Source organism: Asparagus officinalis, chromosome 8 (assembly GCF_001876935.1).
Source record: "Asparagus officinalis chromosome 8, Aspof.V1, whole genome shotgun sequence".
Taxonomy (NCBI): Eukaryota; Viridiplantae; Streptophyta; class Magnoliopsida; order Asparagales; family Asparagaceae; genus Asparagus; species Asparagus officinalis.
Window position 1 is genome coordinate 40159182 of NC_033801.1, and position 27593 is coordinate 40186774.

Sequence of the window (27593 nt, forward strand, 5' to 3'; positions counted from 1 at the left end):
ATTTTTCTCATCTCTCCCGTCATAATGTATTTCAGTGATCTGTTCTCTGCATTTGAATGGAAAGTTGAAACCCCTAGAGAGTGACATACAACGTATTAGTAATAATAGAAAGCTAGTCTTATTTGATCAGGAAAAACAAAAAAAAAAATGAGGAGGATGGGATTAGGTTACCTTGCTATGGAAACAACGATGACCATGACGAAGCAGAAGGAAGCAGCGGGGCAGCCCCGATGATGATCGGGTCTGATCTTCAGGAGCTCCGATTAGCCGCAATGAACCTAGTCGACCATGTCATCAAACTCAGCGTTGGCCATGGCCTCGGCTTCGGCACCACCTTCTTCAAGTTCCTTGCTTCTTTTGCCGCAATGTCGGTGCCTCTCTCCCCTCCCTTTCCCTCCAATTTCTTTCTGCAATCTTCTTAGTCTCATTACATCTCCTACAATAATGTCGGGGTTAATTGCAGATGGATCCGTTCTACAAGGTGTTGGCCACTTTTCATCCGTTTACTTTTTTGTTTTTTTTCCCACACATTGATGCTACAATCCTTAGATTGAGTTATCTTTCATCCAATATAGGATGACACATGATGTTAATGTGCTACAGAGAGATGTCCTGATATTTCATCATGTGATTGTGGGGTGAGGAGACCATCTATTTTCTTACAATGGTTGAACATCCAACCCCATAGGACATATATAGACATAAGACACACGATCCATTTATACATCAAATGAGATACTTGCTAAAAGAAACGTTTGGCGATATTAAGTGGTTAAGTGGTGCGTTTGCAATTAACCGTTTCTTTTATTACAAGTCATTTAGTTTAGAAGCTGAGATAAGCGATGATGAATGTCCTACATGTTTCTGGTCATTTTGCCTTACAATTTCATTTTTCACATTCATGATCAGTTAGATACATATGAACTTTCTTCCTATCCTTCTTTTTATTTCATTTCATAGATACATATGAACTTTTTTCCTATCCTTCTTTTTATCTTATCCTAAAAGAAACGTTTGAGCTTGACCACCTTATCCATCTAGCAGAGGTAGTTGAAAAATAATTGCAGATAACCTTCAATACATTTTTACGTTTTACAGAGAACCCCATGACGACATCTGTCTAAATTTAGAATCTAAATGCGTCGCCAACACAAAATATGGACTTAAGCCATCATGTGGGGATCAGCTATAAAATGCAAAAACTTATTGTGGGTTTTCTATAATTCCAATAGTTATTAGGGCTTCAATGGATTGTAGATTGTTATTAGGGGTTTCAGAAGCGGATCTACCTTGTGCGAAGTGTCATGTGACGCCACTTCCCCCGAGGGATCCTTTGAGTTATATTATCTTCTGTAAGTTTCAATCGCCACGGAGAAACCATGTTCTCTACTTAACCCTTTAAGCCCATCTCCAATAAAACCACAAGAACACATGTCCAATGGGACTGAATTATCTAACAAGATTGTTGGCTCATGTCAAAATTTTCTTCCTCTAGTATTCATAGTAATTGAGCTCTCTCAGCACGTACATTAGTTAACCTATGGGTTGAAGTTACTGCAACACTTATTTATCTGATAATATTACTAATTATGTATTTGATAGTATTATTAGTGGCCTAATTAAGTTTTTTCCTCAAAACATGAAAATTCGTCTGAGGACAGCTGTAAATTTTATTTTAATTACTTATTATGTGGTGACATTACTTTTCAGTGATCCTAGATCTTCTACTGAGACGTTTACCAGAAAATGCTGAATGTTCTTAGGGATTTAGTGTAAGTTATCCTTTGGACTTCACATGTGGAGTATGTAAGGAATCTGTTTCATTGTTTGGACTTGGATTCAGCATAAAGTTTTTGAATGTTGCATGAACGTACCAATTTTTTTCCTCTGTATTAACTGAAAGACTTTCCTAATTAAATTCTACACTTCATGGACTTTCTGGTTATCTTTACTGCAGATACTTACTCATCTTGGATCGGACAAACTGGAGAACAAATATGTTGACCTCACTTCTTGTTCCGTACATATTCCTGAGCTTCCCTTCATCTCTGTTCTCTTTATTGAGGTGATTAATGCTGTATATTTTTCTTTTCTTAGATTTCAGATTTTCAATCGCATAATTCAAACTGTTACATTTATTTCAGAGGGGAGGTTGGAAAATGGTTTGCCTTCGTCACTGTTGTGCTTCGACTTTTCTTTCCCCGTCAGTTTCCAGGTTTGTATGATTATATTTTCTTAAAACATTTACCTCTCACTCATCTTTTTTTACCAAGTATTTATTTAAGTCAAAAAGTTAATTGTATGAGTAAGTGGATATTTAGAGGAGTTTAGAATTCATTGATCTTATTTGATAGCTGATCAGTCACAAGGAAGCAGATCTCTGCACAAGATAAACCCGTTAGAGGGCTGGATTCTATTGCTCAGGCGTGCCCTTTGATATTCAAGTGAGTAATATATCAAGGAAATTTGCAGAATCTAATCTAGGGAGTCTAGGGAGTTAATCAGAATTTTTTTGTGTACCTCTGAGTAGTGAAGATTGCCCACTATTTATAAAGGGTCGGTAGGGGCACATCTGTAATTTGACTGCATCGGTGCCATCGGCTGATTAGACCACACTTTATACATGTCGACAGTCGTTAAATGAGTCACCTTTGTATTTAATACAACAATGACAAAATAGTTGAAGTGCCAGCATGGTCCAAAGAGTCATAACTTTGGCCCGACTTTGACTCAACATTAAATGAGATGATGATTGAGCGGAGAAGTAAGACCGTTGAAGCTGATAGGTTATCTTATTATTCAGGACATTCTCTAGTGATGACCTGTATCGAAGATGTCTTTTGTCTTGGACTTGGCTTCTTCTAGCATATCCTAGCTTGAAGATGACTTTCATCTGGAACTTGGGTTTCCAGAGGGGTCATCGATGCTCACAGCTAGGTCAATCTCTCGTACTAGTAGAACTCAGCAGTTAATTATGATACATGATCGACTCTCAAGAGTTCATTAGATTTGATAATTTTCACGATATCACTCGAACTCAAACTTAGGAAGCTGAGTCCGAGAGAAAATAAACCGTTCCATCTTTTTGTAACCTTGGGGGTTTAAACCACCTTTTTGGAAGGTAGTTGTGATGTGACATTCTGACATCAGAGTAGATCATGCACAACAATTTTGAAGAAATGACACTTTGGTTATCGAGCTGACGTCTCGATTAACGAGTAGTCGCTTCATTTTGAAAACCATCTGTGGCTTTTTAGATAACAAAGCCGTCTGCTTAAATTGAGCGATGTGTTGTCTACCCTCTCCTATATATACCCACCCTCTTTGACATCCTCTTCCACTTTTCAAACCGTAGAATTTCTCTAAGTTCTGTTAGTGAGAATTCGGCTGGCTTTTCCTCTAGCTTTCTACTATTTTTAATTGTCTTCTCTAACTATCTTCCTCAATCACTCCAATGGCTTCCAACACTCAACCTTCTACTGCTCTTAATGAGGCTAGAATCACTCTGTTTTAGAAACACAAATCAACAATGCTCTAGACCTATCTCGAGCAAAAGACGAAGCGGTTTGACATTCCCAACACCTTCACTCTGTTAGTTCTCACGCGAGAGCACGTCATCTATTATTATGAACAGCGGAGGCCACACCCACGTGAACAGCGAGACACAATTTGTGTCTCACCACCCTCCCACGCGAGACAGCCGCAGGATTTTCTAGAAGCTGGGTTCGGGTTATTTTTTGGGCCCTGTTCTCTTCCTATAAATAGGAGTCTTCTTCTAAGGTTTTTTAGATGAGAAGAAAACAAGGGTTTCTTTGGGGGCTAGAAAAAAAAGATCTTGAGGAGAGAGCTTTAGAGAGATTTTACAAGAGAGATATCAATTTCTTTTAGGTAAAAATCAAATCTTCTTCTTTTGAGATGAGCTTGTGGATTGTACAAGTCGTCGGTGTTCTCTTCATAGTGGAATCTCCTCTTCCCTTCCCCGTGGACGTAGGTAAGTTTGCCGAACCATGTAAATCTCGTGTCTTTACTGTTTTTTGGGTGTTGACTATTGCTTGTAGGTTCCCTCGACAATTTAGTTCTAGAACTGATGAGAGGAAGAGTGTATATCTCACTTTGTTGAGATATTTCACTTCTGTTCTTATTTTCTTCGCAAAACAGGAACATAGAGGTTGACTTCATCTTTTGTAAAAAAAAGTCAGGGTTTTCTTTCGGGTGATATCGCTTTCACGGCGTGAGGACATGATTCTGCCCCCAACAATTGGTATCAGAACAATTTCTTAGAGAGAAGGAATTATTAAACAAGCGGGGGATGACGTCAACTAGCAAGATGGTTAAAGTTAGAAAGTATGAGATTAAAAAGCTTAATGGGAAGAACGATTTTTCCTATTGGAGGATGCAGATGAATAATTCATTGATTTTACAAAAAATGCACAAGGCTTTGGGAGGAGCTAGATCTGGAAGCATGAGCGTCGATTATCCTATGTCTTGAGAGGGATATAACTTTCTTAGTAGATGAAGAGGAAAGGCTATGGGTGTGTGGTCGAAGTTAGAGAGTACCTTCATGATGAAGAGTCTAACGAATCAGATCTATTTAAAATCCAAATTGTATACTTGCAAGATGGAGGAGGGCTTATCAATCCGGGAATACATCAACAAGTTCGATAGGATAATATCGGATCTGAAGGACATCGATGTGACTGTAGAAGATGAGGATCAGGCTCTTCTACTACTTCTATCTCTACCGAAGTCTTATGAAAACCTGGTGCAAATACTGATGCTTGTGGGAGATAATTTGATGATGGATGAGACTAGAACGACGCCTCTAGCAAATGATATTCGAAAGATTGTAACCAGTGACATGACTACTGGTGGTAACAAGGAACGGGCACATGGATTATTTGCTAGAGGAAGGGGTAATGAGCAAGGAAAAGGCAAGGGAGGAAAGTCTAGATCTAAATCAAGACCTCTTGTGGGAAGACCGTGTTTTAAATATGGTGATGTTGGGCATTTCAATATTGACTATCCAAATAAGAGAGTAGGTGGGAAGAAGAACAACAACAAGACTAAGAGGGGAGAAGGCAAGGAAGAAGCGAGCTATTTTTCAGAGTAAGGGAGCAAGAAGAAATGTTATGTTGTCACGGGTGGCAAGGATATTTTCGAAAAGTGGATTCTTGATTCAGGTTGCTCTTACCACATGTGCCCAAATAGAAAGTGGTCTACTACCTACAGAAGTATTAATGGTGGAACCGTATTGATGGGGAACAACCATGCTTGTAAAACGATGGGGCTAGGTGATATCAAGATTAAGATGTATGATGAAGTGGTCCGAACCCTAACAGAAGAATCTTATCTCAGTTGGTGTTTTGGACTTCGGTGGCTGCAAGATTGTTATAGAGAACGGAGTGAAGAAGGTTGTTCTAGGTTCCCTAGTAGTGATGAAGGGTGTTTGTCACAGTAATCTATATACTCTCTCGGGTACGACAGTGACAGAGAATGCAGCAGTTGGAACTAATAGAAGTGGTGGAGACCCATGTGGGCACACACGGTTATGACATAGGTGGCTTGGGCACATGTCAGAAAAGGGTCTAGATTTGCTTGGTAAAGAGGGTTTGCTAAAGAATCTGAAGAAACATTGTATGGATTTTTGCGAGGATTGTGTGTACAAAAAGGCGCACATAGTCTAGTTTCTGAGAAGCAAGCATAAGAGCAAAGGTATATTAGATTAAACCTTGTATGGATTTTTGCGAGGATTATGTGTACAAAAAGGCGCACATAGTCTAGTTTCTGAGAAGCAAGCATAAGAGCAGAGGTATATTAGATTATATGCACACGGATGTGTGGGTCCAGCTCAGACAACTTCCAAGGGTGGTTTCAGATATTTTATCTCGTTCATAGATGATTATTCTAGGTATGTTTGGATTTATTTTTTAAAGCATAAGATTGAGGTGTTCAAGACATTCAAAAAGTGAAAGACAATGGTTGAGAACATGACAGGAAAGAAATTGAAGACACTAAGATCTGACAACAGTACAGAATATACAGATGAAGTTTTCAAGGAGTTTTTTGATCAGGAGGGTATTGCAAGACACTAGACAGTCAGATCTACACTATAGCAGAATGGAGTCGCAGAAAGGCTGAACCGAACATTACGGGAGAAAGCAATGAGTATGCGATCATATGCTGGATTGAGTAAAGAATGGTGGGCAGAAGTGATGGCTATAGCTTGTTACATTGTAAACCGTTCTCCACATTCGATATTGGATGGTGATACACCTTATAGGGTGTGGTCAATGGAGCATGCAGATTTTTATAGGCTCAGGATTTTCGGATGTACCACCTACTATCACGTTAATGAGAGAAATCTTGATGCGAAGGCCAAAAAGGTAATATTCTTAGGGTATGCAAAAGGTGTAAAAGACTATTACCTTTGGTGTACAGAAGATTCGAAGTTCGTGATTAGCAGAGATGTTACCTTTAATGAGAAATCTATGATTGATAGGGTGCCCAAGGATGATGATGTTAGGATTGTTGGGACTTTCAAAGTCTCAGGTGATTAAAATAGAGCCTAAGGACCAACCAGGATCTAGTCATGTTCAAGAGGATAATCATGAAGATGATGTGCTTGAAGATGAGGAGGTTCAACAGGAAAATACACAGGCCCTATAACAACAGTAGCTTGAGGATAGTTTGGCTTTCACTAGGCCAATGCGAGCATACAAGCAAGTACTAAAGCTGGGGTCTGATCAACCCCTAAAGCACTATGGACATGTTAATTTGGTTAATACGCACTCTCAGTAGAGGATGATAAGCCGTCACCTTCAAAGAAGATACTTAGGATAGAGATAGTGAGAGTTAGTTGGCTGAGATGGAGGAGGAGATGGAATCTCTCCAGAAGAACCAAACATGGGAGGTGGTCCCATTGCCCGTAAGGAGAAAACCTATTGGTTGTAAGTGGGTGTACAAAAGAAAGGAGGATCATTCAGAGCTCAGTGGTACAAGGTACAAGGATAGGCTACTGGCTATGGGGTTTTCACAAAGAGAGAGTGTGGATTACAATGAGATCTTTTCTCCGATGGTGAAACACACTTCTATTCGGGTGCTATTGAGTATTATTGCTCATGGTGAATGAGATCTTTTCTCCGATGGTGAAACACACTTCTATTCGGGTGCTATTGAGTATTATTGCTCATGGTGATCTTGAGCTGGAACAACTCACTTCTATTCGGGTGCTATTGAGTATTATTGCTCATGGTGATCTTGAGCTGGAACAACTCGATGTCAAAACGGTCTGCTTACACGGAGACTTGGATAAAGAGATCTATATGCATAAACCTGAAGGCTACAAGATTGAGGATAAGGAACATCATGTATGTCGCTTGAGGAAGTCACTTTATGGATTGAAACAATCTCCTCGGCAGTGGTACAAGCGATTTAACTCCTTCATGCTGAAGTGTGGGTTTTTCAAAAGTGACTATGATTGTTGTGTCTACATTCAGAAGCTCATGGAGGTGATTATATCTATCTTCTTTTGTATGTGGATGACATATTTATTGCTTTGAGAAGCAAGGTGGAGATAGATAGGCTAAAATCTCAACTTCGTAAAGAGTTTGAGATGAAAGACATAGACGCTGCTAAGAAAATACTGGGTATGGAGATTAGAAGGTTACGCATAGGATTTCGAGTGATGGGATATTATCGACGATTGTTTTTGAGTCATAATGGCTACATTAAGCGGGTTATCGCAAGGTTTGGGATGCAAAGTGCTAAGTCGATGGTGACTCCATTAGCCCCACACTTTAGGCTCTCAGGTAAACAATCTCCCACTACAGTGGAAGAGAAGACACACATGGAGCGTGTACCTTATGCTAGTATAGTTGGCAGTTTAATGTATGTAATGATGTGTACACGTTCAAATATTTCACAGGCGGTCAGTGTCGTCAGTAGGTTCATGGTGAATTCGGAAAAAGCACATTGGCAAGTAGTAAAATAGGTCTTGAGGAACATGAAGGATACCGTTGATACAGATCTGTGCTTTAGTGGAGATACATATCAGATTGGTGGGTTGGTAGACTCAGATTATGCGGAAGATCTAGATAGACGACGATCTACTACTGGTTATGTATTCAGGATACATGAGGCTCTAGTTAGTTGGCGATCGATATTGCAGGCTACAATGACACTTTCTACTACAAATGCCAAGTATATCCACGGCGGAGGGAGTAAAGGAAGCATTGTGGTTGTGGGGTCTTCTAGACGATTTGGAGATTGAACAGGAGAATGTGAACTTGTGGTGCGACAGTCAGAGTGTGATTTACTTGGTGAAGAATCAAGTTCATCATGCTCGTACCAAACATATTGATGTCAGGTATCATTTCATGTGGAATGTTATAGAGCAAGGCGATATTCCTCTCATAAAGGTGCATACAAATAAAAATCTCACAGACATGTTAACCAAGGTGGTCACAGGTAGCAAGTTTAAGTATTACTTAGACTTGCTTCATATCAGCCCGTGTTGAACTGCTCAAGAGGGCATGGCCCTTCGAGACGGTGATGGGGTGAGGTGGAAACATGATTATATGGAGAACAATGTGCAGAACTACGATTAGCTTGATCCCGATCAAAGGGTACGTAGGCAGCCATAGTATAAAGGTGCAGCTGATTTTAGCCTGGTTTAATGTTTCAGATTTCTCTGGTGATGTTCACGGTGTTCTTCTAGTGTTTATCCAAAATTTAAGGTTTATCAAATGATGTACGAGGTAAAGAAGTGTGAACAGCGGGGGCCACACCCACGTGAATAGCGAGACACAATTTGTGTCTCGCCACCCTCCTACGCGAGACAACCGCGGGATTTTTCAGAAACTAGGTTCGGGTTGTTTTTTGGGCCATGTTCTCTTCCTATAAATAGGAGTCTTCTTCCAGGGGTTTTTAGATGAGAAGAAAATAAGGATTTCTTTAACGGCTAGAAAAGAGAGATATTGAGGAGAGAGCTTTGGAGAGATTTTACAAGAGAGAGGTTAATTTCTTTGGGTAAAAATCAAATCTTCTTCTTTTGAGACGAGTTTGTGGATTGTACAAGTCGTCGGTGTTCTTCTCATAGTGGAATCTCCCCTTTTCCTTCCCCGTGGACGTAGGAAAGTTTGTCGAACCATGTAAATCTCATATCTTTATTGTTTTCTGGATGTTGGCTATTGCTTGTAGGTTCCCTCGACAATTCAGTCCTAGAACTGATAAGAGGAAGAGTGTACATCTCACTTTGCTGATATATTTCACTTCTGTTCTTGTTTCCTTCACGAAACAGGAACATAGAGGTTGGCTTGAGCTTTTGTAAAAAAAACCAGAGTTTTCTCTCGGGTGATATCGCTTCAGCGACGTGAGGACGTGACCCTGCCCCCAACAATTATCATAACGATAACTTTGTGCCTGTTTATTATCATCATCTTGACTTCATCCTCTGTTTCCCATTGCATCCATTCCTTCAGGAGGTCTTTAGGGCTTGGGGGTCTTGTCAGCATAGCTAAAGCCCAATTTGATCGCCCTTCTAGTTGCCTTCCTGGTCACCCACCATCAGGTGCACGTCGAGGCGATGATGGGCATTCTGGGTCACCCTCTATACGACAAGGCTAGTAAAAATGAAGGACACTTCTATTTGTAGACGGTTGGTGGCTTTCGGCTAGTCTCTAACATTAGACATTCTATTGCAAATGATCGGTGGCTTTCGACTAGTCTCTAACATCTCCGACACAAATAAGGAGTGGAAGGAGAAATTTTACTTTATTTTTGGTGCAGACTTGATATTAGCCTGTTCCACATGCTAGAGATGAAAAAGGAGGACTTGAAGGTGGTGAAGCTATCGGAGATAGAGAGGTTCGAACTGGAGAAGATCCAGGCCTACAAGGGGTCTCGTTGCAGCGAGAACCTCTTTCACAATGCCATGCTCCGAGCTGTAGTCATCTCTCATACTCCCACTACTAAGGCAAACTTAGCTCGGACTGCGCTGCTAGCCCATGCAGGGGCATTCACAGAGGTTCATCAAGCTAGCCCTACTACGGAGCAATGTAAGTACTTTCATGCCGAGCTGGTGGATGAGGAGGCTTAGGCTATATGCCAGAACCCAACTGAAATTGAGGCTCGATTGGATATGGGCTCAGGTTTAGCCACTGCTCAGGCCGAGAGGTCTAATGAGAAGAATAGAAAGAAGACGGTCCCAAACGATCATCACTTGACTAAAGGAAAAAGCAGAGACTTCTTGCCTTGGACGAGGTGGTTGAGGCCCAGCTTGGGCAAACTGAGGTTGCACTTGGGCAGACTTGTAGGGCTTCGGATCCGGAGGCCTCCCAAGCTCCCATGCCTAAAATTATTGACATTTATGGCAAGTCTTCACAATTGGTTGCTAACCGAGAAGTAGTTAGTGGGGACCTTACTGTCTCGGAGCTGACAGGAGTTGAGGCCATGCCTAGGGAAGACGCCACTACTGCCACACAGGCCGAGCAGACAAAAGATCCCAAGCACTTTAGGAGACCCAAAAAAGAGCTGGTTACAAAGGAACTAGTTGTTAGAGAAGGTCCAATTACTATGAAGGAGGAACCGGTTGCAGAGTGGGAGCTGACAGTAGCGGAAGGGTTTGCTTCTCATGACACTTAGGAGGGTCGGTATGAATGGTTGTTTCCTCATCGTATCAGCTTGCCTCTCATGAGTGGGATAAGATGAGGGCAATTCTAATAGGCGCAATGAAGGCATGCCCTAGCCATGGGAGAGAGCCATTAGACGAGCATGTTTTTGTCCCAATTCATCGGGTAGACTCGAGGGGATCAATCCTGGCCTTCAGGGAGGACCAAGCTAATGCAGTTGAACAGTTTATCCTTCTTGAGGATCAGACATTGCTGAGGAGGTACCCAACACTGATCTTCATTAAGCTCTCAGAGCTGCCTTATCGGGGGTGTTTGTAGAGACAAAATTATACTGTCAATATGAGCAGTCTTTGGACATCTTCTATAAGATTCAGAAGGAGGCGACAGCTCATATGGAGGTTCAAGAGGGGGTCAAGCTATTGGCTGTCATCAAGGGGATTGATCTCAACAAGCTCAAGAGGAGTCAAATAAAGATGGAATGGGTGGCTCTCGGCAATGAGCGGCCCATCTTGTTGAAGCTTCGGAGGAGATAAAGTGCCTACAAGAGGATCTTAACCACTCCCATCATGACTTAGGCCTTGTCAAGGAGAGGATTAAATACCTAGCATTAGAAGTCGAGATCTAGAAGATGGATAGGGAGGATGCTTTCGGGCAAGCACCAGAGGCTTGTCTCGAGTCGGAGGAGTTGAGGGCAAGATTAAAGGAGGCGTTGGCTCATCAGGAGGCTCTTTGACAAGAGGCTATCTGAGTTGCTTGAGAAGTCAAGTAGTAACATAGCTCCCTTCTTGCTCAGGATGAGACACTGCAAGGCCAAGTGGTCCTCTTAGAGTCGAAAGTCTACAAGATCAAAGTGGTTGAGAAGTATTGTAATGATACTCTCGGGAAGGTGGAGGTCATTCTAGCTTGTAAGGTAGGGTTTACTTCCTAATGCAACAACTTCCCCATGAGCTCAAGACTAACACCGACCAATTCAAGTATCCTTTTGGGTGAGCATCTGCTTTGACTTCCTCAAGGGAATCGAGATGGCAGGACCATGATTGAGACAAGTGGAGAAGGACGAGAAGGTAGTCGATGGGTTAGATGATAATGCAGATGAAGGGTCTAGCGATGATGCTAGCTCATCCTTGTCATCCTAGCTCCAACAGGACTTCCACATGCTGATTCTTCCCAGTTCTAGTTATACACACACCCCGGCCCTCGCCTCGGGTTCTACTTCGATTCCTACACGAGTTTTACTCTGGCTCCTGCCAGGGTCCTGCTCTAACTTTTTAGTCGGGTTCCTATCTAGTTTTTTGAACTTATATTATATTATACTACTTATTATATATATATTATATTATTATAATATATACTATAATATATTATATCTTATATATAATATATATAAATATATATATATATATATATAATATATATATATATATATATATATATCTCAGTCTTTCTTTTGTCGAGTCATGTAAAAAGTCCTGTAAGATTCTTATGAATGAATGAAAGACTGTATTTGGTTCTGACTCAAATCTGTTGCACTTTATTCTGAGTTGTCTCTCTTTGTGTTTTTATTCTGAAATATCGTAAGTATTTCTATTTTGAATGATTCGTAGGGACAAAGTGATGCCTTAGTGTTTTGAACTTTATCTTTAGGAAACTTTGGACGAGTCGATGAGTGCCAAGTCATAGGGGTTTTCATCATGCCTTGGGTTTTCTCTCTAACTAGAGTGCCTTGGACGAGTCGTTGAGAACTGAGTCTCAATGAGTTTGTGTCGTGCCTTGGTTTAACTCTAAATAGACACGAAACGTTTTGGATGCCTTAGAGGAGTCGGTGAAGACCGAGTCTCAAGGACTTTGAGCCATTCCTTAGTTTTACTCTGCATAGACACCAACGGCTTTACATGCTTTAGACGAGTCGGTGAAGACTGGGTCATAAGGACTTTGCGTTGTGACTTAGTTTTATTCTAAATAGACACCAAGCACTTTGGATGTCTTAGAAAAGTCGGCAAAGACAGAGTCACAAAGACTTTTCATTGTGCCTTGGTTTTACTCTGAATAGACACCAAGGGCTTTGGATGCCGTATACGAGTTAGTAGAGACCGAGTTGCAAGGACTTTGCGTCGTGCCTTGGTTTTACTCTAAATAGACACCAAGGGCTTTTGATGCCTTAAATGAGTTAGTGAAGGCCGGGTGAAGGACTTTGCATCATGCATTAGTTTTACTATAACTAAACACCAAGGGCTTTAGATACCTTATAAGAGTCAATGAAGACCAAGTCAGAAGACCAAGTCAGAAGGACTTCCAGTCACGTGTTGGTTAGCCACCAAGGACTTTTTAACAAATTTGTAGATAGAAACAATAGTTTTTTCATTAAGATAGGAACCCTATGATTATATTTATTGAAAGTATTTCTTGAGGTGTCCTATATTCCAAGGATGGTTTATGAGCCTCCCATCTTAACTCTACAACCAATAAGTTCCTAGATGAGCTTCTCTAATGACTTTGTAAGACCTCTCCCAATTGGTGGCGAACTTGTCACAATTAGTTTCTTTGTTGAAGGTAGCCTTTTGAAGGACTAAATCTCCAACTTTGAACCTTTGGGGTCGAACATGGCTGTTGTAGTTTTGGGAAATGTGCTACTCACTAATGATTTGACCAAAGTGCTTGTTCTCTAAGTTCGTCAATGAGATCGAGTTTTCTTTGCAAGCTAACTTGATTAGCCTCTTCATCAAAGTGTTTTAGTCACATAGTAGGCATGCATACCTCTACTGGGATGACCGCATCTACTCCATAAGTTAGTTTGAATTGGGTTTTTCTTATAGAGTTTTTGTGAGTTGTTCAGTATGTCCACAAAATACCAGGGAGTTCTTCAACTCAGGCTCCTACTGCTTCATCCATCCTGTTCTTTAGTTCTTGTAGCAGGCACTTATTTGCTACTTCCATCAGGTTGTTGCATTAATGGTGAGCTACTAAGAAACTTGAGCTAGATCTTCCATTCTTCGCAAAAGTTTCGGAACCTCTTGCTATAAAATTGAGTGAGATTCTCTATTATGAGAGCTATCGGCACCCCCACAAAATTGTAAATGTTGTTTTCACTAATTTTTTCTAGCAATTCGGCTTCTATCCACTTGGTGAAGTAGTCTATAGCCATAATTAGAAATTTTCACTATCTGAATGCTATTGAAGTGATCCTAGCAAGTCTAACCCTCACTGGACGAATGATACCAACTTGATAAGAGAAGTGATCTCAGTTGATAGAGCTCGTGAGATGTTCGATAAGAGTTAGCAGGCTTTGCATAAGGTTGTGAGTTTTTTAGACTTAGTCAAAATGGTCAGCTAATAGTATCCTTGCTTGATGATCTTCTGCGCTATGGTTCTGGACCCTATGTAGTTCTGGCATATCACCTTGTGAATCTCCCTCAAGACACAATCCACTTATTCAGGTTAGAGGTGTCGAAGAAAGGACCCCATGCTGCTACTTGTGTAAGAATGATGGTAGAGTTGGCTTTTGATCATGAGATACTTCAAGGCATTCCTCCACAGGCTTTTAGCTTCCATTAGTTTTTGGGTAGAGTCTCATTTGTCAGATATTAGAAGAGTGGATCCATCCAATATGGCTATAGTGGAGGATCTATCTGCATGAAGGAGTCTGTCATTTCGACAATGCTGGGTTGTTTGAGGGTATCTGTATACATCGGTCCTTGGCTTGCCTCTAATCTTGAGGAGCCTAGTTTAGACAAGGCATCCACATGAGCATTGTGGGCTCTTGGGACATACTTGATTCTAAATTCCTTTAGTTTACCTAACAACTCTTTGACTCTCCCATGTTATTTTCCATCCTAGAGTATTTTTCCTCATATTCTCCCCGTACATTGTAGGCGACAAGCTGAGAGTCGACAATAATAAAAAAAGACTCTGTCTTGCCTGCCAGGTTGCCCCTGAGTCTGACTAGGAGAGGTTCATATTTGGGTTGAATACTCATGAATGTGTCCCTCCATGCTGTAGAGAACTACTCATGCTCTGCTACTACTTTCTCCTGAAGACCCCTTAACTTTTAACAACCACCATGATGAAAATTTTGGCGAATCATACTTGGGAGAATTATTACTCTAGGATGGGGTCTTCTTTACTGGCTTCTGGGCCAAGCAAGAAACGTTAAGAGGTGGATGGCTCTAGTCTGGTGAGTCATCGTTCAGATCAAATGACTCAATCAGGAAGCCGGCCAAGACCTAGGCCTTTATGGTCATCCCACGTTTAAACTGAACATCGTACTCACCGAGTTTAATGGACAAATTGATCATTCACTCGGAAGTAGTAGGACTATTGAATGCCGTTTTTAGGGGTAGATTGGTCCGCACAATCGTAGTGTGTGCTTGAAAGTACAGATGAAGTCTTCTGGCTCTAGTGATGAGAGAGAAGGAGACTCTCTCAATGAGGATGTAGTTGAGTTTGGCTGCTTATAGTATATAGTTGACATAGTACATCGACTCCTAGATATTCTTCTCTTCACGGACCAGGGGCTTACAGCTTTAGGTGAGATTGCCAGGTAGAGGTAGAGTGGTTCCCCTTCTATGGATATGCTCAGTAAGGGATTGACAGTTAGGTACCTCTTGAGCTCGGTGTAGGCATTGCTACACTCTACCATCCATTTTATGTTATTTATGGGTTCTTTAGTCCACTTAAGATCTTGAAGAAGGGTAGGATCCTTTTAGTAGGCTTAGAGAGAGTGTCTCAAAGCCGCTATTCTTCCATTCAACTTTTGGATGTCTCTTGTTGTGCAAGGCTTGAACATCCCTTCAATGGCAGCTGTGTTTTTATGGGTTGTCCTCAATTCCTTGTTGGGTTATCATGCAATTGAGAAATTTGTATGAGTGAACGCCGAAGGTGCACTTTGCAGGGTAGAGCTTCATCTGGTATCGACGGAGAATGGAAAATGTTTCTTCAAGATTTACAGCATGGGAGTTAGCCTGTTTGGATTGTACCAGGACGTCATCCACAAAGACCTCCACATTGTGACCAGTTTGATCTTTAAAGATCTTATTGATCAACTTGTGGTAGGTTTCTCCTACATTTTTAAGGCCGAAGATCATCACCTTATAATAAAAGGTACCCAAATCTATAATGAATGTTCCACCATCTTTATCTGTTTGTAGCCTGAGGATACATCCATGAAGCTATGCATTTCTTGGCCGGCACTCTCGTCAACTATGTGATCGATCCAGAGGAGGGGATAACCATCCTTGGGATAGACTTTGTTGAGGTCAGTGAAGTCGATACACATCCTTCATTTTTCGCTAAGTCTTTTGACCAGCGCAACATTAATAGCCGCTCGAGGTACTAGACTTCCCGGACTTTCTAGATAAAACAAAAGCTTTCAGACATCGGTCGACTTCCTCTATAGCTACCTGCTACCTCTCGGATCAAAGAGGTCTCTTTCTGTCAAATAGACTTGCTGTGTTGGTTGATAGACAACTGATAAGGGGTAAATAATATCTAAGTTGCAAGCGCACAACTATTAAGTTATAGTATACAAGATTGTCGTATCCCATGAAGAAGTTGTTATAGGAGATAATCAAAATTAGTTCCTAAATTGTGTGTGGACAATTAGGAGTGATAAAGTGATTATGAAGAGATATGCAGAGTGGTTGTGACTATATTCAAATAAAACAAAAATAGATTAAGAGGAAAGAAAGAAAGATGAAGAAATAGAGGATAATAAAATCGAGAAAGAAATAAAGAAAAATCAAGAATAAAGAGAAAAATCAAGAAAGTAAAAGATGAAGAATTTAATTAGAGATATGAGGAATCTAGATTAAATCCACTAGTCAATTTCACTTAGAAATTATGAACTATACTCTTTCTACCACATTTTACTTAAGATTTATTGAGCAAAGACTATCAAATCACTTAAGAAAAGTATAACCTATCAAATTATCATCTAAGTAAAATTAACATTTATGAAAAGAACAATAATTAGATATTAGTTCTAGAATTCATAAGCATAACATGTCAAGTCACTCTAGATAAGCATAGAAGATCAAATTCTTCTTCTACCAATTAGTTATCTAGCTGATTATCCTAAAAATGATTATTTTAAGTACAAGAGAATAATTCACAAATTATAAAAGAAATCAAATTAGTTTCATACAATTCTAGAATTCCTACAAGAATTAGTTTCACATCTTAGAAAATGAAATCTAGACTAGAGAGAATAAAAAAAGAGAATGAAAATAAGAACTAACTACAAAGAGGAAAATAAGAACAAAGATTAAAGATCTAAACTATGAACAAAAAGAAAAGAACATAAAAGAAAATCTAAACTATGCAAGAATATAAATCTCTACTACAAAATAAATATAAGAAAATAATGCAAAAATAAAGATACGAAAGTAAATCTACTCTGTAAGACATCAAAACAAATTTAAAATAAGAGGGGTCTAGCCCCTTGAATATCTAAAACAAGTAAAGAAAATATTACAAGAAAATAAAAGATAAAAGAAAATTTTTATATTGCAAGAGGGTTCTAGCCTATGTAGCACGGACACGGATCCGACACGGCCATCCGACACACCGACACGAGGTAAATCCTAAAAAATACATAGGATACGTGTGTTCGACACGTGTGTCCGACACGGACACGACACGACACGGCTTCATGTTATGCGTGTCCGTGCTTTATAGGTTCTAGCCTCTTAAAAGCGAACCTTCATCTTCATCTTTATCTTCGTCTTCATTATCAAATAAAGAGAAGAAAAGAAAAATATGAAGATGTGAAAAAATTCTTTTATTAATTGTAATAAAGTTATAATTTTAAAAGGTCTTCTCAATTAAGAGTAACCCCCCTCTCAAAATAGAGTTTTTACAAAATTTTTCACTCTCAATCTCTAATCCTCTACCCCTATTTATAGCCTACAACAATAAATGGAAACCCTTGGATATTGCTTAGAGATCAAGGGTTAAATCTCAGTCAGAAATTTGTTTCTATTGCGAACCAATCGGTTGACCAATTGGTTGGCCGATCGATTGGCGATCGCTTGATCGACCGATTTGTTTGCGATAGATTTGATTTTTTTATTTCTTGACCTAATTTCTTCATGGATCCTTGAGTTTTATTGGGCCTTATTTTGTCTTCATATTTGGGCTTCAATAAATGGTAGAAAATCAGTAAATTTGATTTTTTATGCTTTTATTCATTAAGTCTTCATTAACCTGTAAAGTAAGATAAAAGATGTTTATTAGTGATATTTTTGTTCAAATAAAATATATAATGAGGGTATAAAAGTGTAATAAAAATATGATTATCAAATACCTCATACCTAAAACTTTTGCTAGTCATCTAGCAAAGAAAGAAATTGATAGGGAGAGAAAGAAAAATTCTAACTCTCTTTTGTAGGAATCGTTGTTGTATTTAACGCATACAACAAGACTTTAAACCCTTAGGTTATCTTAGAGGACGAGTTGTAGTCTCAGGAGAGTTTGCAGTGAATATACGCACAAAATTAGATTAACTTGCCAATTTAAAGAAGTTAGTGAATAACTAATTTATTTGATGCCTTTAAACAATCTCATTATAGCTAGTTTTTTTCAAGAAAATATTTTTATGCATAACTCCAAAGTAAATATTTTTGAAATTTTTTTCATTATAGTTATACTAAACAAAGTCTATCTTAGAAATTTAATTAAAAGTCTTGACAGGAACATGCTAACTTTTTTTCAGATAATATTTTAAGTTTCCTGATCAAATTTTTTTTTCAAGAGGATATATAGATATAATTATATAAATATATATAATTTAAAAAAATTCTCTTCTTTTTTATTGTACATATAACCTTTATTCTTTGGGCTCTACTTTATCGGGCTTTTTAAGTGACCACTGAAGGAGTTTTGGCTAATGGATTCCGAACTAATTAGGCTTCGGTCATTAAGTATGTAAATACTCATCGGACGTAATTACTCGGAGAAATTAAAGCTTAGTAGGATGAAACTATCTTAGAGTTTAAGAGATTTTTCTCACTATATATAATAATATATATATATATATAATATATATATATATATATATATATATAATATATATATATATAATATATATATATATATATATATAGCAATATGGCGTATGCTTGGTACCAAGCACAAAAAGTTGTGCTTGTAGTGATGTGTCACATCCCCCTCACTCATTCAAATATGGGGACCACATTCACAATGGGTAGTGAGTGGATAGGATGTGACACATCACTCAGCCAACAGCAAAATTTGTGCTCTGTACGCAAGCATACCATTTTCTCATCATTATAAATAATATATATATATATATTATATATATATATAATATATATATATTATATATAATATATATATATATATATATATATATATATATATATATATATACTTAAAGAAAAATTAGACTTATCATAAAATTAGATAAGAGGACTTTTAGATACTAATTTTTCCTCTAAGCTAAGCATGAATTTTTTTATTATTTTAATTATAAGTCTAAGTTGGACTTTAATGAAGTATACCACTTTAAAAATTATTTCTTAATAAATTTATTTAGACTTATCATAGAAGGTAAACTTGAGTCTAAAAATAACTAAGACTTAGAAAATTTAAAGTTTATCAAATAGATCCATTATGCATGAACTCAATCAAATTGGAAAGTTTTTTATTTTTATTTTTATTTTTATTTTTTAATACTATCTTAAAACTAAAAACAAAAGGAAAAATGAAGAAATAAAGCAAATTAAAAGGAAAAAGCTACTAAAAACTAAGAAAAACAAAAGAAAAATTCTAGCTAAAAATAAAGAAATAAAGAAAAATAAAAGAAAAAAGCTAACTAGTTTTCACCCCTATACCTAGACTTTGCACTATTCTCAAGGCAAATGCTATCAATAATATCCAAAACATCACAGTATATAAGTACATGACAAAATAAAAGTCAAATAGTGGGTAAAAAAATAAAAACATCCATCCCTGCTCATTACCAGACTGATCGTCATCCACATCATCCTCATCATCCTCATCATTAGTCCCTGTAACATTCACATCCTCATCCTCTCCCTCCTCTGTCTATGTATCACTACTGCCTATATCCTCCTCATCCTCTGTACGTGTAGCAGGCTGATGATGTTGTAGTGGTGATGGTGGTAGGGTGGGTCTTGTTGTGATGGAGGAGAGGATGGAGGTTGATAAAATGGAGGAGCCTCAGATTCTGGTCGCATCTCATAAAGGCTGAGGCTATATAGTGTTGGTACTGTTAAAAGTGGTCCATCTAAGCTGTGAGATGGGCTTGATCGGATCTATACTGAGTATGAAACCGGTGTAACCTCATCTGGAGGGTATAGAGATGATCACTAAGCATCTGGGGTATCCACTCTATCGGTGCATCACTAGGTGGAAGAGGTGGTGTGGTGGGGTCGGCTGAGCAGGTTCTGGCGCATGTGAAGAAGTGGACGCATCTGGCCCTTTACCTTGGGCGGGAATACTCTTCTTCACTGTAACAGAGGTTAGTGGTGCTCTCCCTGCTACAAGACTATTCATAGCATACAGCGGTACACCTAGCAACTCACAGATCCGAGTGATAAGAAACGGATAGACCAGGTAGGCCTTTTGCCTATACTGCTGACGTAGATACACCCTGGCACTGGTCATCGTACCCGCTAGCATCCTAAAGATAACGTCCGCTACATCGAAGAGCTGACTGGTGGCGATCCAATATAGTAGGACGAGGTCGCGGGTGGTGATCACAGAGTAGGAGGAGCTCGGATATAAGCCAAACTTAAGAAAGAGGTTCAGGCTAATGAACTCTCTCTTAAGTAAGCCAGAGTTTAGCGTCCCTCCCCTTGGTATTGTCATAAAAAGATACTCCACCATCTCATTATATCTATCAAACGATATCCCTAATTCAGTAGAAATTCAGAAGAAATCTGGGTAATCTCTAGGTGGTTTGGGGAGTCCTAAACTCTTCTAAATGAGTTTAAATGTGATAGTAATTGGAATCCCTCTAATAACAACAATAGCTGAGTCTCCTGATCTATCCCAAGTGGCATAAAATTCTCTAACTAGTGTAGTGTTGGCCAACTTGGGTTTTCTAGTCATCATAGACTCAATCCCGACTGTTGTGAAAACTATGATAATAGGCTGGAACTCAAAAAGTTTGTCCAACTTGAATCCTCTCTCAAAATGGATCAGTAGAGAAGCAAGAGAGAGAGAAAGAGAGAGAGAGAGAGAGAGAGAGAGAGAGAGAGAGAGAGAGAGAGAGAGAGACTTGGGTTTTCTAGTCATCATAGACTCAATCCCGACTGTTGTGAAAACTATGATAATAGGCTGGAACTCAAAAAGTTTGTCCAACTTGAATCCTCTCTCAAAATGGATCAGTAGAGAAGCAAGAGAGAGAGAAAGAGAGAGAGAGAGAGAGAGAGAGAGAGAGAGAGAGAGAGAGAGAGAGAGAGGATTCAATAGTTCGTTGACATTTTCTGGAAGCCATTATCATAAGCAAATCTTTAATTGCCAATCTCCAATCCTTGATCTTCAATCTTCAAAGTGGTTCCTTCATAAGAAAACACACAAATTAAAGAACTAAAATAGAAAGATTCTAATTACAAGTATTTTCTCCGACAATGACGCTAAAAACTTGATAGGAGGTATCAAGTTATAGTATAAAACATTATCGAATCCCACAAGGATGTTGTAGGAGATAATCAAAATTAGTTTTTAAATTGTGTGTGTGGACAATTAAGAGTGATAAAGTGATTGTGGAGAGATATGAAGAGTGGTTGTGATTATATGCAAATAAAATAAAAATAGATTAAGAGGGAAGAAAGAAAGATGAAAAAATAGATGAAAATAAAATCAAGAAACAAGTAAAGAAAAATCAAGAATAAAGAGGAAAATCAAGAAAGTAAAAGATGGATGATTCAATTAGAGATATGAAGAATCTACAATTGAATCCACTAATCGATTTTATTTATAAATTATAAACTATTCTCTTTTTATCACATTTACTTAAGATTTATTAAGTGTAGACTATCAAACCACTTAAGGAAATTAGAACCTATCAAATTATCATCTAAGTAAAATTAACATTCATAAAAAGAAGAACAACTAGATATTAATTCTAAAATTAATAAGCATAACCTATCAAACCATTGAAGATAAGTATAGATTATTAAATTCTTCTTCTGCTAATTAGTTCTCTAATTGATTATCCTAAACATGATCATTTTAAGCACAAGAGAATAATTCACAAATTATAAAATAAATCAAACTAGTTTCATACAATTCTAGAATTCCTATAAGAATTAGTTCATATCTTAGAAAATAAAATCTAGACTAGAGAGAATAAAAGAAAGAGAATAAAAATAAGTAGAGAGAATAAAAGAAAGAGAATGAAAATAAAAACAAACTACAAAGAGAAAAATAAGAACAAAGATTAAAGATCTAAACTATAAACAAAATGAAAAAACATAAAAGGAAATCTAAACTATACAAGAATATATATCTATACTACGAAATAAATACAAGAAAATAATGCAAAAATAAAGACAGAAAAGTAAATCTACTCTACGAGGCATCAAAATAAATCTAAAACAAGAGAGTTCTAGCACCTTGAATATCTAAAATAAGAAAATAAAATATTATAAGAAAATAAAAGATAAAAGAAAAAATTTACATTAAAAGAGGGTTCTAGTCTCTTGAAAGCAAACATTCATCTTCATCTTTATTTTCATCATCAAATAAAGAGAAGAAAAGAAATATCAAGAGGTAATTTTTTTTTATTAATTGCAACAAAGTTATAATTTTATAAGGTCTTCTTAATTAAGAGTAACCATCCTCTCCGAATAGAGTTTTTACAAAACTTTTTGCACTGAAACCCATCACCCTCTGTCCCTATCTATAGCCTACAGTAATAAATGAGAACCCTTGGATATTGCTTGGATATTGCTTGGAGATCAAGGGTTAAATCTCAACCAGAAATCTATTTCTATTGAAAACTAATTGGTTGGCCGACTTATTGGCCAATCAGTTAGTCGACCGATTGATTTGTGACAGATTTAATTTTTGTGTTGATCTCTTAACCCGATGTCTTTATGAATCCTTGAGATTTTTTGGGCCTTGTTTTAACTTTATATTTGGGCATCAATAAATAGTAGAAAATCAGGAAATTTAATTTTTTTAGACTTTTATTCATTAATTCTTCATTAACCTGTAAATTAAGATAAAACACGCTGATTAGTGATATTTTTATTCAAATAAAATATATAATGAGGGAATAAAATATAATAAAAATGTGATTATCAACAACTCATGAGTATGACTTCTAGGGTGATTCCTAGCATATCCTTAGGGTCCCAGGAAGAACATTTACATTAGCATGAAGAAACTTAATGATCGCTCCTTGTTGCGACTCTGTTAGCTTTGACCTGATCTTCACCTTCTTGGTTTCATCAGGGCCGAGCAAAATTTCCTCTAACTTTTCCAGGGTCATGGTTCGCTCCCTCTCTTCATCTTTCTACAGGTAGGCATGGGTCTTCTCGATGGTCAGAGTATTAAAAATCTCTTTGCCCTTTATAGAAAGCATATAGCAGGATCTGACTTTTTGGTAATTGCTCTATACAAGACCGACTCCATCTAGAGTCAGAAATTTGATCAGTTGGTGGTAGATAGAGGGAATAGCGATAGAGGGAATAGCTTGGAGGTTGTTCAAGGAACTCTCCCAAGGATGACGATGTACGTTGATTTAACATCTATCATAATAAATTGGACCTGAATCATGGACTGGCGAGGGTAGTCATTGACTACCATGGGTAGGATGATAAATCCTTTCAACTAAATCGAATGTCCTGAGAAGCCTACAAGGGGACTCCGGCAAGGACATAGCTAGGATTTGTCAACCCCGATCTTGTTGAATGTGTCTTTGAAGAGGACATTTGCTAAACTTCTAGTATCCACCAAGATCCTCTTGACCTAGAATCCATCAATTTGCATAGAGATGATTATGGGGTCATTATGGGGGCGTCATCATGCGTTTCAGTTTAGTGTCATTAAAGGAGATAAGCTAATCTCCTTTGAGATTTTACTCACAGAGATTCTCCAATGCTCATTAGGCATACTTTGTCCAAACATTATTTGACATCCCCCCTACAACAGGGCTACCACTGATGGTGTTAATGGTGTTATTGTCGTTGGCCTTATTCAGCTGATTGTTCTGTAGATATGGATGATATGACCTTGACCTAGATCTCCTCCTCTCCAATTTCTCTCGGGCTGACTTTTCCTTGTCATGGTTGGCAAGGAACTTCTTCAATAGACCTCTTTGGATGAGGTCCTCAAAGTTTCTTCGCAACATTCGGCAATCATCAGTGTTATGGCTATGGTCACTGTGTTATTGAAAGTATTGCCGGACACCCCTATGCTGAGGGTTTGAGCTTGTAGGAGGTGGGACCTTAGTAAGATGTCCCTCATTCTAGATCAAATATAACACTTGTTAAAGGAGATCATTGAAAGGGGCGAGCACAGGTTTCCTCATCATCTCCTTTCTTTTATTTTTTGTCAACTTGGCTAGATCTAAGCTTAGATTTAGGCCGGTCCTCTTTAGTCTTCTTGCCTTTGGAAGACTTGGCTTCTGTAGCTCCCTGTCACGTCACCTTATAGTCCTTCGTGTCCATGTGTGACCAGGCTCTAGCCATGAGCTAGTTAAAGTTGGTCACATGGCGCATAATGAGAAAATTAGACAATATCTCATCCCCCAGACCCGCGATGATTGTCGCTATGAAAACCATGTTGCTAGGGTCTTCCAATTCCAAGCGCTTGGATTGGAATCTTTTGAAGTATTCTCTTAAGGTTTCTCTAGTCTTAATCTTGATTTGTAGTAGGAAAGCTGATTGTACCTTCTGTTTTGTGTCCATCAGAAAGTGGTGCATGAATTTTTGGCTAAGTTGTTCAAAGCTATGGATGGATCTCTTCTCTAGAGAATTCTACCACATCTTTGCATTGACATTAAGGGTGACAGGAAAGGCTTTGCAAATGATAAGGTCAGTCACATGCTTCATGCTCATCATGTCAAAGAAACGCTATGCATGTTCAGCCAGGTCGTCTTTACCTTTGCATTTCTCGATGTGGTGCATCTTAAAATTAGGGCATGAGGCATTCATGATATCCTCCGAGAGAGGAGCATTTCCTCTAATGATGTCAGCCACAATGTTGTATATTTGATCATAGCCAGAAGCTAGATAGGCCATAGAGGGATAAGCTCAGGTTGCTAGGGTTTGGGTAGTGTAGGTGTGTCTTACATCACGTGACATCACCCACGCAGCCAGAGTTGGGGCGTAGCTTGAGCTTTCTCCTATCATCTCTAGATGAGGCGGAGGTTGTCATGGATCAACGGTAAAGTAGGTTTGCTGCCAAGGCTGTTTGGGTGTGTTTTCCCTAACCCGCTGCTCTTGCTTTTGTCGCTGGTGCTGCCATTCATGGAGAGGGGTGGTAGGCAATGGAGGAGGCTGAGAGGGAAGAACATCTGAGAAGTTCGTTAGAAGATGAAGTGAACTGTTGTTTGAGAGAGTGAGTTATCCTTTCAGTAGATTCACCCAACTGGGCCTGAGTTACATAGCTAGAGCTAGAAGATTCTCCAAGGGTGTTTAAATTTGAAACCATAGAATGGTTATGATCAAGCAATTTCCGAAATGGAGAAAAAGAGGTCTCATAGTGGGCACCAAATTGTTTAAGTCAGAAAGTTAATTGCCTGGGTATGTGGATATTTAGAGGAGTTTAAACTCCCTTGACCTTCCTCGATAGCTAATTAGTCAAAAGGAAGTAGATTCCTGCACAGGAAATACTCATTGCTCCGACGTGGCCTCTGACGTTTAAGTCTGTAATAGATTAAGCAAGTTTGCATAGTCTAGTTTCTAAAAGTTATTTAGTAGTTTTTATGTACCTACGAATGGTGGAGATTGCCTGCTATTTATAGAGAATTGGTGGGGGCACATTGGTAATTTGATCGAATCGGTGCAGTCAGCTGATCATGTCGCATTTTATATGTGTTGGCAGTCGGTTGAATGAGTCACCTTCACGTTTCATGCGATAGTGACAGAATAGCTGACATGCTGGTGTGACCCGATGAGTCATTACTTCTGTTTGAAGAGTTATAATTACTCTGACTCAACATTAAATGCGACGATGGTTGAGCAGTGAAGTACGACTATTAAAGTTGATAGGTCGTCTAGTCATTCGAGACATTCTCTAGTGGGGGGCTGAGTTGAAGATGTCTTTCGTCTCAGGCTTGACTTCTTCTAGCGTATCTCAACTTGAAGACACCTTAGAACTTGGGTTGCTAGAGGGGTCGGCGGTGCTTGCACCTGAGTCGGGCTCTCGAATTAGTAGGGCTCGGCCAGTTAATTATGACATGTGGCCGACTCTCGAGTGTTCATTAGACTTTGTAATTCTCATGATATAACACCAAGAAAAACAACTTTTGTAATTATTTGAATTTTAGACCATATTTGTGAAGAATAGATGTTCTCACTCCCCAAATTTGTCTCCAAAACAATCTAGTTGTTCTTGCATGGTGTAAATCTTCTTGAGATATTGTATCCTTGAAGAGCTCTCTCTGCACTTTTGCTTGTAGCTGTTCGCGAGTTTATTTCAGGTAGAAATCCAAGGGAAGATACTAAAAATTCAAAGAAGGTAAAATGTTACCTGAAGACTGGCACTAATCATAACTTATCCTTAAAGCAATACATAATTCCCTCAAAAAAATTTAAAGCATGCATAAACAGATGGTTTAATTGTAGATACACCTCCTATACGAGGTTAGCTAATTTATTATCCTTCAAGTTTTTATTAGCGATTGGACCCGTGACGTCCCAGTGAAATTATCCCAGTGAAATTATCTCTATGTTATTTGTACTCATAATGTCAATGTCATGTTGCATCAACGTATTTGTTAGAATAAAAAATTTTCAACCTCAATCTTTTCATCGCAAGTTGAGTTTTGGTAGAGTTGAATGGATCTTTTTAATATGGAATATGAGAAATCTATATTCAAATCCCATAGGCAAAAAAATTTAAAATTTTGAACAAACTATTGCATGAAAAGGCAACCCGCTGGGCCACGTTAATATAAAATTATAACGCTCAACCCTCATATTAAACTTGAGTTTGGTTTAACGGCAGGGAACTTTTAACTGTGTTGGACAAAAATCCCTGATATTTTGTTGTGTGATTCCCAATTATCTTATACATGTTGAACAACCTCTAATACAACATGCTAATAAAAAGTTTTAAGGATGGACAGTAACTGACCAATCCCCTGAAATGCAGGGGTACATCGACATGTTTATCAGGGTAATGCTAATATTCTGTGTCCCTTACATTTCAGATTGCTTAGAGATGCCTGGATCATTGATTCTTCTCGTGGTTGTCTCCCCCCATTTGTTCGCCCACAGCATGCGGGATGGCCCTGCCGGCATCGTGATATGCTTGGCTATAGGCTGTTACCTACTTCAAGAGCACATCAGAGCTTCTGGTGGCTTCAGAAGCTCTTTCACGAAGATTCACGGTATCTCAAACACACTCGGTATCATTCTTCTCCTTGTTTACCCCATCTGGCATCTGGTGGTGCATTTTGTGTAGGCTGTTGAAAATTTTTGAATTTCTTATTATTATTATTATTATTATTATTATTATTTTGTGCTAAACAAGCAATTGACATCATTATTTTGTAATAAAGATGTTAGCTCCATATCATATATATGGTGACCAATTCTCTGTTATATTGTCTGAAATTTCTTTTTGTCGTCTAACATAAAATTTCTTCAGCTTCTGCGTCGAGGTGTTTGTTTTGTCTCTTCTTTTTGTGTTGCCTAATTCACAGTGGGTACTTTCTCTTCCCAAACAGCAATAGATATATGTGATACCAATGATGCTAGTTGCAACTAGAATTTACGCACTGAATCAGGCCAGACAAACTCTCCT

At 38.5% G+C, this 27593-nt stretch overlaps 1 protein-coding gene across 1 annotated transcript; it reads left to right on the forward strand.

The window, feature by feature from the left end:
- LOC109820683 (cold-regulated 413 plasma membrane protein 2-like) lies at positions 65-27571 on the forward strand. The gene is made up of 4 exons (XM_020386873.1): positions 65-367; positions 1958-2065; positions 2145-2215; positions 26998-27571. Exons 1-4 carry the CDS (start codon positions 231-233, stop codon positions 27249-27251), a joined length of 570 nt encoding a protein of 189 aa, XP_020242462.1. The 5' UTR covers positions 65-230; the 3' UTR covers positions 27252-27571.